Raw genomic sequence first — 12,951 nt, forward strand, 5'->3', positions numbered from 1 at the left:
CCTCTGATGACCATGGAATAGAATGTGTGAACAGCTCTGCAGAATGGCCCATCTGTGGTTCCCCACAGTCAGTTGAGAATTTGGAAATTTGCGGCGCGGGGGGAAACAAGGGTGATTGGGGTGCCACCTCTGAGGATTGTACAGTGTGTGATGTTAAGGTGGAGGAAGGGGAGGAGAGGATACATGATGCAGCACTGGCCATCTACTGGAGCACATGCTCTTTCTGACTCTCATCTACAAGGCGTACCGCTGTGCGACTGGCAAAGAGAGTCGAGTAGCCTGTCCAGTAACAGATGTTGTCAGTGGTTTTTTCATAGGACAAGATGGTGTTTGTTTAGTTGAGCTTTCATTAATACTTAACCCACGTAAACGTCGAACACCAAGACTTTTCCCCCCTTCCACCACGACCTCGCTTTTTCCCACTCATGTTGTATGTAACCTTCCCCTCTTTAACCAGCTGTTTCACAACCTTAGGCACACACCTGTCAGTCACCTGTCACTAAATGAACAATCACTATTTATTTTCTCAGATAGTGTGACTGCACAACACTCTTAGGCCTGCGTCACACTAGTGAGTTTTATGGACGTATGAGCGCATAAAATATGTCCGTAAAACACACATTACACACGTCCCAATTATTCTCTATGCCCCTGCTCCTATCTGCCGTATTTTACTGATCTGTATTATACGGCTTTCTACGGCCGTAGAAAATCGCAGCATGCTGCGTTTGTCACCGTATTGCGCAAAAAAAATCGCCAATGAAAGTCTATGGAAGCCAGAAAAATACGGATTACACACTGACCAGCAGTGTGACTTGCGAGAAATACGCAGCAGTGTTAGCGAGAAAAGCCGGTAATTCAGTGCGGTGTACAGTAAAATCACAGCTTACAATAGAATAGGTAGAATAAATGTGTACACATAGAATAGGTATAATATATATATATATATATATATATATATATATATATATATATATATATATGTCAGTGAGACACATATATGTATATATATTATTATTTCATACGGCGCTAGATAGCTTTAAAGCCGGTAATCCAATTGCCGGCTTTTGCTACCTCCTTCCTAAACCCGACATGATATGAGACCTGGTTTACATACAGTAAACCATCTCATATCACCATTTTTTTTTTCATATTCCACACTACTAATGTTAGTAGTGTGTATGTGCAAAATTTGGCCGTTCTAGCTATTAAATTAAAGGGTTAAATGGCAGAAAAAATTGGCGTGGGCTCCTGCGCAATTTTCTCCGCCAGAGTAGTAAAGCCAGTGACTGAGGGCAGGTATTAATAGCCTGGAGAGGATCCACGGTTATTGGCCCCCCGTGGCTAAAAACACCTGCCCCCAGCCACCCCAGAAAAGGCACATCTGGAAGATGCGCCTATTCTGGCACTTGGCCACTCTCTTCCCATTCCCATGTAGCGGTGGGATATGGGGTAATGAAGGGTTAATGCCACCTTGCTATTGTAAGGTGACATTAAGCCAAATTAATAATGGAGAGGTGTCAATTATGACACCTATCCATTATTAATCCAATAGTAGTAAAGGGTTAAAAAAAAACACAAACACATTATTAAAAAGTATTTTAATGAAATAAACACAAAGGTTGTTGTAATATTTTATTCTACGCTCAATCCATCTGAAGGCCCTCGCTCTGTAACAAAGAAAAAATAATAAACCAACAATATACATACCTTCCGAAGATCTGTAACGTCCCACGATGTAAATCCATCTGAAGGGGTTAAAATATTTTACAGCCAGGAGCTCTGCTAATGCAGCGGTGCTCGTGGCTGCAAAACCCCGGGGAATGAAGGTAAAGTAGGTCAATGACCTGTAGTTACCTTCATTTGCGGTGAGGTGCCCTCTGCTGGTTGTCCCTCGAGCGTGGGAACTTTCCTAGAAAGCTCACCGCGAATGAAGGTAAATATAGGTCATTGACCTACTTTACCTTCATTCCCCGGGGTTTTGCAGCCACGAGCACCGCTGCATTAGCTGAGCTCCTGGCTGTAAAATATTTTAACCCCGTCAGATGGATTTACATTGTGGGACGTTACAGAGCTTCGGAAGGTATGTATATTGTTGGTTTATTATTTTTTCTTTGTTACAGAGCGAGGGTCTTCAGATGGATTGAGCGTAGAATAAAATATTACAACAACCTTTGTGTTTATTTCATTGAAATACTTTTTAATAATGTGTTTGTGTTTTTTTAACCCTTTACTACTATTGGATTAATAATGGATAGGTGTCATAATTGAGGCCTCTCCATTATTAATCTGGCTTAATGTCACCTTACAATAGCAAGGTGACATTAACCCTTCATTACCCCATATCCCACCGCTATGGATGGTTTACTGCATGTCTCATATCATGTCGCGTTTAGGAACGAGACAGGAAAAGCTGGCAATTGAATTACCGGCTTTAAAGCTATCTCGCGCTGTATGAAATATTAATATATATACATAATAATAATAATAATCTTTATTTTTATATAGCGCTAACATATTACGCAGCGCTTTACAGTTTGCACACATTTTCATCGCTGTCCCCGTTGGGGCTCACAATCTAGGTTCCCTATCAGTATGTCTTTGGAATGTGGGAGGAAACCGGAGTACCCGGAGGAAACCCACGCAAACACGGAGAGAACATACAAACTCTTTGCAGATGTTGTCCTTAGTGGGGCTTGAACCCAGGACTCCAGCGCTGCAAGGCTGCTGTGCTAACCACTGCGCCACCGTGCTGCCCGTGACATGTGTCAGTAGACACATACAGTATATGTGTCTACTGACATATATATATCTATATATATATATATATATATATAGACAGTATATATGTTTTTATGTTTTTTTAAACACATGTTTTTTTAATGAAGCACCTGTCAGGTGGTAGCTACAATAATTACAATGCCCACATCGAAAGTTACCTTTTGGGGCTGCAGTTTGCAGCCAATTATCACGAGGGGAGGTTATTCGATTGCGAACTATTAGATCTCCTATATTCTTGCTGCGGCGACAGGCAAATAAGGGACCTCTTTCCGTCATTTCTTTTAACGCAGGGTCTTGACAGAGAATTTGCCAGTTTTTGCGGATTGCTGTTCTGATTTGTGTATCCATTTTGTAGCTACCACCTGACAGGTGCTTCATTAAAAATCGGCTCAATAACGCACGTAATGCGCGATTTCATCTCGTGTAGAACAACCCATGTAGTTTATATTCTATACTGTCCTTGCGGTTTCTTCTATATCGGAAAAACAATTCGCCCTATGTTTATACGCTTCAGAGAGCATTTAAATTCAATACGAACAGGAAAAGGGGTTCCCCGTCTAATAAAACATATAAATGAACGACATGGGGGTGATGCTCAAATACTCCGTTTTGCGGGAATAGAAAAAGTCTCCCTGCCACAGGACGGAGGTAACCTAAATCGTATGCTGTTACGTAATGAAGCTAAGTGGATTATAAAGGCGAACGCATCTGGACCAATAGGGTTCAACGAAAAAATAGACATGTCCGTTTTTTTGTAAAAAATCCTGTGTAAGTATAATTATGATTCATTCCTCCTATAGTGATATTGTTTACTATATGCTATTGTTTTTATTTGTCTTTTAAATTGTCTCACCTGTTGTCCTCCGCATAGTGGCCACTTGTCCATTATCACATGGGAGGAAGAGGGAGGGGCCTTGGGGCTTTGCAGCTAAAAGGCCCCCCTCCCCCCATTCGTCACTGGATCTGTTGAAGTGCTTGCAGCACGAAACAGCTGTCATCCGCATGTGTTCACCACCCTCCCTGCGCCGCATGATTGCATGTGAATAAATCGCTTTTTGCTCAACACCGGTGAGTGCGCTGTTACTTTTCTTACTCTTGATACTTTTATACATATTGTTTTTTTCATGAAGCAGCACCCAGGTGGAGCTTGTATAGCGATTATTTTTTTCTATTGTGACTAAAGGCTTATACGGTGTGGCATTCAATATCCCTGAAGTAGAAAGGGTCTTGCGTGTAGCGGCTGTGCGATTGCAATATTTCTGGACTGTGGACTAATGATGCGATATACTATAATGCTATTTACGGAGTATACTCTGATTACTGACGGATATAAGAGGCATTAAATTGCACTAACTTTTGATAATTAATGGTGTATAAAGATACTAATTACCAGGATTTTATTCCCAATTAAGAATCCCCCCTTTCAATTCTCCTTTTTTGTTTTGTTCCTCGTTACTTTTTTCTTTGGTTTTCAGGTGTTAATTGTCAGAGTATAAACCATAATGACTGTTACCCCGCCGTGTGAGGAAATCGTTAAGCACTGAAGTCTATATTCTATGGTGTCAAAATTTCAATAAAACAATTTTGAAACCAACCTGCATATAATTGTAACAAACCCTCAGCTGTGAGAAACTTTAGGTCTCTACCAGTTTTCAGCCTAATGGATCGGAATTGAAACACAAAGGCCCCAAATCATCATTTCCAGTGACTTTCCTTTTGTTGTCCTATGATATTCGCTGCTGTTTTCTCTGTGATTTTTTTTTTTTTTTTTTTGTCCTTTATCTTTGTTTGCGCCTTTTTAGAACAGAAAGTCTCATAATCCTTTAAAATGTTGCACATTAGTCTTCAATCGAGCAAAAATAAAAGATCCGGTGCTTCTTTTAGACTACTGGGGTAAAACTGTGCAAACGTTTTGCTACATTTCGTACAGTCGCAAATGAATTAGGTTAAAACATGTTGATAAGGGAACCATATCCACAGCGTCGAAAAGAACAACAAGCAAGTAAAGTTAATTATAAAGATGGCATAAATTAAATAATGAATAAGCTGCAAATGAAAGACTCTCTATAAGAGCCACAAACACAGTGAGGCATCGGGGGCCGGGGATAATGTTTATTAGAGAGTTTCAATTCTCACCAAAATTCTCCATCTTCTGCCCTCTTGTCCAGAGCGGCTCTTACTTCTGGATCAACGGAATTCCACTCTGGGGAGCTAGAAAAATGAAGAAAAAAAAAAAGGATATTTTTAATGTTTTCTTATTTCAAATATTCCTTTTCCTCTATATCACAGAGATGTTAATTATTAAATTATTCTGCTAATCTGTAATTCTTGATTAAAATATCTGTCTTGCGTTGATTCACACTGCTTGCATCAGATGCTTGGGATTTTCTAAAATAAAGACTTGTCAATCCTGCAGTACCTACAATACTCCACAAGGTGGCAGTCACACCTTACATTATTTTCCTATGAGCTATGTGAGCTATAAACTATATATGAATTTATTACATATTTATATATAATATATATATATATTTATTACATACTCATCACTCCAGGCTCCCGTCCATTCCACTTCTCCCCATGGATTCCTCACTCTGATCAGCTGCACTGTTTTTCCTCGGTATTGAACCTACAATATAGAGAGAATGGTAAATGTTATATATGGGGATCCTGTAAATTATAGGAATAAAAATGGAGTATAGTTTGGAATGACTACGTGTCTGTAATATGTCTGTCTCGGACAAGTCACTAAGTAATGCAAACCTATATGATCGCTATATGCTGCCATACTAGAGCAATAAGACCTAATTTCCCCAGGGATCAATAAAGTGTATAGTATAAAAAGTCCATATAACAGAATAATGCATAAAAAAATTATTATTTGTCTATACATTACCTCCTCGGCTCCGGTCACTGAATATGCATGTCCTTTAACCAGTTTCCTGCTTGTAATGCCTTCAGTTTCATAAGCATTTGTAATCTATTTGTAAAAAAAAATTGTACATATCAAAAAATATAGTTTGAAAAAAATGTAAAAAAAAATAAAAGATTTTATTAGCTGCTTATTATTTTTTTTTTTCACTTGGGGTATCTGAGCTGATAATTATTTGTCCATGTGAGGGCACCAATGCTGTGATTATTATATTGTGGCTGCATTTTTCACTTTGACCACATGAGGGAGACAATGACCCATCCTAACTCCTATATAGATCTGTATGATGGCTGCAGTTTTATAGTTTGTCCAGTTGAAGGAGCCAATGAAGCAAAGTTGTATTGTCTTTATATAGGTTGTAAGTCAAAGCTTTTCCACAAGAGGGCGGTAATGAGCGGCTGTTTGAATAATAACTGCAGTTCGTACTAGAACTAGTCATGTTGCACCACATTAAAGGGCCAGATATTGAGTGACAGGTTAATCACCTCCACTAGGTGGTAGTAGAGAGACATTTTATTTCCTTCTTGAAGAAAGCTAATTTGCATATTTTTTCCCCAAGATCCACTGCCTGCATAACTTCATACTTTAGCTGGATCTACTTAGTGAGTACCAAAACCTCCTAAACCTATTATACATTATATATTTCCTTCTTACATCAATTGAGCATCCGAGCAAAGATTCTGCCTTAAGGGCTTTCTGAATAATCTGGTAAAGGTCTGGAGGAGCCTTCTTCAAGTCGTATTGCTCGGAGATTCCTCCAGTGAAGTCTTCCATACCCTCGATTGTGCTGCCTCCTGTCAAAGCTTCATATGAACCGTTCAACCTGTCAAGAATAGAATTAATGGAAATGAGTAGAGCAATTTTTTTTTTTTTTATCCTACTGTGTTTTAATTTCAGGTTGCAGTACCTACAATTCCCCACTAGATGTAGCCATTGAGCTAAATAAAATTCCAGCTTTTTGCAGCCACCACTAGGGGGAGCTAAATGCATATTAAAATCATAAATTTATCTTTAGTAAGCTCATAAGCTCCCCCTACTGGTGGCCACGGGCAGCCACAATTTTACCATTTTCTTCTATGGCTCTAAGAAGAATATCCCATATCTGCACTGGTTGTAATTGGTGGCATGATTATAGAACTTACTTGGCGTAGGCCTTCTCCAGTAGCGCACTCCAGAACTCATCCCCTTCTGCTGAGTGGACAAACACCAGTTGTCCATCTTTTGTGGGCAGTCGATCGTCCACGACAACATCCAGCCACTCACCGTACTGCCAGAACTGAAATCGTGAAGGAAGTGGAGGAAATGAGAACAGAATCTTAAATCTTCATCCATGCTTTATGCATTTTATAGAAAACTGTGAATCATTGAATTCCTCGACTGCCACTAGGTGGAGCAGGTGAGCTTAGTGAATACAGAGTTATAATTGGTAGCAATGTATGATCAGTCTGCAGTGAGCTCCCCCTAGTGGTTGTTGTGATCGAGGAGCAATTCAAAATGAAGCGCAAGAACTTTAGAAAATCTTCTTGAGCATGACCCTGTTACCTGGAAGTGAAAGATGCCGGCGTAGCCCTTTTGAAAACTTTGGTTCTCTGGAACAACTCTTGCCAAGATGTCCGGGTCCAATGTGAGGGAAGCAACGGCAGCCAGGAGCCAGCAGTCCCCTGTATAGTGTAGACATAGTATTTAATGTGTTAGGACCACATTCTCAATGCCAGGAAGGTGCATAAAGCTGCGAACATTTACGTGAATCCGTTACATAGAGCCAAGAGGAGGCACAGGATTGGAAAAGCTTCTTTATCCTATACAATCCCTTTTAAAGGGGTTGTCCTCGTTCACAAAATCCCAACTCCCCAGGCGCAGTTTGTTATTGAAAAACAAATAGCACTTTATACACAATCGCTGGATCCCCAGTGAGTCTCCGCCACGGCTCTCGATGTCTTGTATTAGCTGTGGCACGGACGTCACCTGAACAGCATGGCAGTCAATCACTGAGCTCAGCCGCTCCAGCTACACGGGTAGAGCTTCTAAACTCAGTGATTGACTGCAGTGTTGTCAACGTAACATCTGCACCGCAGCCATCACCAGACACCTAGACTCACCAGTGGACCTGGGGATGGTGAGTAATGCACAACTAAGAACAAACTACAACTAATAATCAGTATTTTGTGAAAGGGGACAAGCCCTTTAAGTACTTAATTGAAGATGAACTGGAAGCTGCTTTGGTGTCAGTTGGTCCCTTGACCATAGTTGCCAATAGTTCAGAATTTGCCAGGACGGTCACAATTCGAGGATATGCTCTACATAAAAGAAGACAGAGTGATTTATACAAACCATGCCCACAAGTAGGGGTGTTCCTATATGGACCATGGGGATGGGATGGAGAAGAATGTTGGCTAATGCTAGAGAATGCTGGAGAACCTTTGAGAATGCTGGAGAACCTTTGAGAATGCTGGAGAACCTTTGAGAATGCTGGAGAACCTTGGAGAACCTTGGAGAATGTTTCTCAAACCAATAAAAATTCTCAGGATGAAGTCACTCTGGCGACAAATTTTAGGTCAAACATAGTTTGGATCTTCACATCATGTCTAATCCTGTAATAAATGATCTCTCACGTGTGATCTTTATTGATACATCCCATCTACTAAGTTCCCCCATGCTGATTGTGGTCCTGTCTATTGCATTGTAAAATATACAGTGGGGCAAAAAAGTATTTAGTCAGTCAGCAATAGTGCAAGTTCCACCACTTAAAAAGATGAGAGGCGTCTGTAATTTACATCATAGGTAGACCTCAACTATGGGAGACAAACTGAGAAAAAAAAATCCAGAAAATCACATTGTCTGTTTTTTTTAACAATTTATTTGCATATTATGGTGGAAAATAAGTATTTGGTCAGAAACAAAATTTCATCTCAATACTTTGTAATATATCCTTTGTTGGCAATGACAGAGGTCAAACGTTTTCTGTAAGTCTTCACAAGGTTGCCACACTGTTGTTGGTATGTTGGCCCATTCCTCCATGCAGATCTCCTCTAGAGCAGTGATGTTTTTGGCTTTTCGCTTGGCAACACGGACTTTCAACTCCCTCCAAAGGTTTTCTATAGGGTTGAGATCTGGAGACTGGCTAGGCCACTCCAGGACCTTGAAATGCTTCTTACGAAGCCACTCCTTCGTTGCCCTGGTGGTGTGCTTTGGATCATTGTCATGTTGAAAGACCCAGCCACGTTTCATCTTCAATGCCCTTGCTGTTGGAAGGAGGTTTGCACTCAAAATCTCATGATACATGGCCCCATTCATTCTTTCATGTACCCGGATCAGTCGTCCTGGCCCCTTTGCAGAGAAACAGCCCCAAAGCATGATGTTTCCACCACCATGCTTTACAGTAGGTATGGTGTTTGATGGATGCAACTCAGTATTCTTTTTCCTCCAAACACGACAAGTTGTGTTTCTACAAAACAGTTCCAGTTTGGTTTCATCAGACCACAGGACATTCTCCCAAAACTCCTCTGGATCATCCAAATGCTCTCTAGCAAACTTCAGACGGGCCCGGACATGTACTGGCTTAAGCAGTGGGACACGTCTGGCACTGCAGGATCTGAGTCCATGGTGGCGTAGTGTGTTACTTATGGTAGGCCTTGTTACATTGGTCCCAGCTCTCTGCAGTTCATTCACTAGGTCCCCCCGCGTGGTTCTGGGATTTTTGCTCACCGTTCTTGTGATCATTCTGACCCCACGGGGTGGGATTTTGCGTGGAGCCCCAGATCGAGGGAGATTATCAGTGGTCTTGTATGTCTTCCATTTTCTAATTATTGCTCCCACTGTTGATTTCTTCACTCCAAGCTGGTTGGCTATTGCAGATTCAGTCTTCCCAGCCTGGTGCAGGGCTACAATTTTGTTTCTGGTGTCCTTTGACAGCTCTTTGGTCTTCACCATAGTGGAGTTTGGAGTCAGACTGTTTGAGGGTGTGCACAGGTGTCTTTTTATACTGATAACAAGTTTAAGCAGGTGCCATTACTACAGGTAATGAGTGGAGGAAAGAGGAGACTCTTAAAGAAGAAGTTACAGGTCTGTGAGAGCCAGAAATCTTGATTTTGTTTCTGACCAAATACTTATTTTCCACCATAATATGCAAATAAATTGTTAAAAAAACAGACAATGTGATTTTCTGGATTTTTTTTTTCTCAGTTTGTCTCCCATAGTTGAGGTCTACCTATGATGTAAATTACAGACGCCTCTCATCTTTTTAAGTGGTGGAACTTGCACTATTGCTGACTGACTAAATACTTTTTTGCCCCACTGTAGCTCCGTTGTAAGGCTCTTTCAGCCATCTGTGCTTATCAGTCCGAGATCGGACCACAATGCATGGACTGGATGTGGATTTCCCGACCTGAGCATGACGGCTTTATAGAAATATGTGAACCTCGGGCCAGTACACGCATTAGCAGTTCGTGTTAGGACTTATCGGCAGGGACGTCTGAATGAGCCTTAGAGACCATTCCCTTCCCACAAAATACACCGAGACTCCCACAGTGTTTCTTTTTATTTTACTATTGAACCACCATTAAGAAGCAAAGTCTGATTCTCATTAGTTGATATTCTAATTTAACCTGAAAATGACTTTTGTTGTCACTTTCAAGTTATTTCAGCGACCACTGTGCGTTTTTCTTACTTTAACAGAAGGTACTGTTATGGTAAATATTTATACTTTGTTATGGTAAATATTTATACTTTGCTTTGATTATTATTTTGGACCATTAAATCTACCAATATATCTCTGCTAATTCTGTATTTTAGTAGCTTTATAAGTGTTACTCATAAAAGCAATAACACAGGGTGTTCTCTCTGATATAGAGGTGTCTTTGTGTTAAACATTTCTTTTGTCTCTGAAAGTATAGTAACCTGGGTAGAAGCGGATTGAAAATAATTTGACAGAATCCATAATTTATGATTTTTGTTTTTCCCCCAACTAAAATATCTTCTTTCTTAGGTAATGTAAAAGCCATTCCCACTTTCTTATCTCTGTAGTTGTAATAAAGACTTGTGACTGGGGATCTGAGAACCAGGCAAGAATTGTACACGGAAAGATAATGGCTGTTTTCTTGCCTCCGATGCATCATATTTATTTTATTTCATTTTAAATCAATAATGGCAGAGTGGAGATATAAACTATCTCATCCGAAAGTAACCCTCTAATGTTTTACATACAAACAGTGAATACGGAAAGTATTCAGACCCCTTTACATTTTCCACTCTTTGTTTTATTGCAGCCATTTGTTAAATTCAAAAAGTTCATTTTTTTTTCTCATTAATGTACACTCTGCACCCCGTCTTGACTGAAAAAAACAGAGATGTAGAAATTTTTGCAAATGTATTAAAAAAGAAACACTGAAATATCACACGGTCATAAGTATTCAGACCCTTTGCTCAGACACTCATATTTAGGTCCCATGCTGTCCATATCCTTGTGATCCTCCTTGAGATGTTCTACTCCTTCATTGGAGTCCAGCTGTGTTTAATTAAACTGATAGGACTTGATTTGGAAAGGCGCACACCTGTCTATATAAGACCTCACAGTGCATGTCAGACCAAATGAGAATCATGAGGTCAAAGGCACTAGCCAAGGAATTGTGACAAAGCACAGATCTGGCCAAGATTACAACAGAATTTCTGCAGTCGTCAAGGTCCCTAAGAGCACAGTGGCCTCCATAATCCTTAAATGGAAGAAGTTTGGGACCACCAGAAGTCATCCGAGACCTGGCAGTCCAGCCAAACTGAGCGATTGTGGGAGAAGAGCCTTGGTGAGAGAGGTAAAGAAGAAAACCCAAGATCACTGTGGCTGAGCTCCAGAGATGTAGTAGGGAGATGGGAGAAAGTTCCACAAAGTCAACTATCACTGCAGCCCTCCACCAGTCAGGCCTTTATGGCAGAGTGGCCTGACGGAAGCCTCTCCTCAGTGCAAGACATATGGCTACGTTCACATTTGCGTTGTGCGGGGCTGCGTCGGCAACGCACAACGCAAACAAAAACGCATGCAAAACGCATTCTTTTGTGACGCATGCGTCCTTTTTTGGCATGATTTTGGACGCAAAAAAATGCAACTTGCTGCGTCCTCTGCGCCCTGACGCTTGCGCCAAAAAAGACACATGCGTCACAAAACGCAAGGCAATGCATGTCCATGCGCCCCCATGTTAAATATAGGGACGCATGACGTATGCGTCACCGCAGCTGCGCCCGACGCAGCCCTGCAAAACGCTAATGTGAACGTATCCTATGAAAGACCGAATATCGTTTACTAAAAACCACATGAAGGACTCCCAGACTATGAGAAATAAGATTCTCTGGTCTGATGAGACGAAGATAGACCTTTTTGGTGATAATTCTAAGTAGTATGTGTGGAGAAAACCAGGCACTGCCCATCACCTGCCCAATACAATCCCAAAACTGAAACATTGTGGTGGCAGCATCATGTTATGGGGGTGTCTTTCAGCTGATTGGTTGTCATTGAACGAAACATGAATGCCGCCAAGTACAGAGATATCCTGGATGAAAACCTCTTGCAAAGTGCTCACCAATGGGGGAGGCAGCACGAAAAGTGCCTACGGCAGCATAAACTCTAAATACGGCCCTGGGTATGTGAGGAGAAAACCAGGCACTGCTCGTCACCTGACCAATACAATCCCAACAGTGAAACATGGTGGTGGCAGCATCATGCTATGGGGTGTTTTTCAGCTGCAGGGACAGGATGATTGGTTGTCATTGAACAAAACATGAATGCAGCCAAGTACAGAGATATCCTGGATGAAAACCTCTTCCAGAGTGCTCTGGACCTCAGACTTGGCCAAAGGTTCACCTTCCAACAAGACAATGACCCTAAGCACACAGCTAAAATAACAAAGGAGTGGCTTCAGAACAACTCTGACCATTCATGACTGACCCAGCCAGAGCCCTGACCGAAACCCAATTGAGCATCTCTGGAGAGACCTGAAAATAGTTGTCCACCAACATTCACCATCCAACCTGAGGGCCGGCGGTGGTAGAGCAGGGTCACAGGAGGCATAGTCCCTTCCACATGAGGCCGGCAGCGGCAGAAGTGGAAAAATGCTGCAGCCCCGGGGTATCCCAGCGGTGTGATGCTGCGGGTCCGGTGTCGGCGGTGAGGCAGAGCATGGAGCAGGGTCTCTTCCTCAGGATGCCGGCGGCAGATATGTGGTGACGCCGCAGCCCAGTGTCCTTGGCAAGCA

At 41.5% G+C, this 12,951-nt stretch overlaps 1 protein-coding gene across 1 annotated transcript in view; it reads right to left on the reverse strand.

The window, feature by feature from the left end:
* The window catches only part of LOC138681162 (calpain-8-like), a 57,142-nt gene that overhangs the window by 22,041 nt on the left and 22,150 nt on the right, over positions 1 to 12,951 (reverse strand). The window contains exons 3-8 of the mRNA XM_069768446.1: positions 7,256 to 7,374; positions 6,856 to 6,989; positions 6,368 to 6,536; positions 5,678 to 5,761; positions 5,325 to 5,410; positions 4,918 to 4,992 (exon numbers count right to left, since the gene is read on the reverse strand). Coding sequence (XP_069624547.1) covers positions 4,918 to 4,992; positions 5,325 to 5,410; positions 5,678 to 5,761; positions 6,368 to 6,536; positions 6,856 to 6,989; positions 7,256 to 7,374 — 667 coding nt within the window. The remainder of the gene's footprint in view (positions 1 to 4,917; positions 4,993 to 5,324; positions 5,411 to 5,677; positions 5,762 to 6,367; positions 6,537 to 6,855; positions 6,990 to 7,255; positions 7,375 to 12,951) is intronic.

The sequence above is a fragment of the Ranitomeya imitator genome, chromosome 5 (assembly GCF_032444005.1).
Source record: "Ranitomeya imitator isolate aRanImi1 chromosome 5, aRanImi1.pri, whole genome shotgun sequence".
Classification (NCBI taxonomy): domain Eukaryota; kingdom Metazoa; phylum Chordata; class Amphibia; order Anura; family Dendrobatidae; genus Ranitomeya; species Ranitomeya imitator.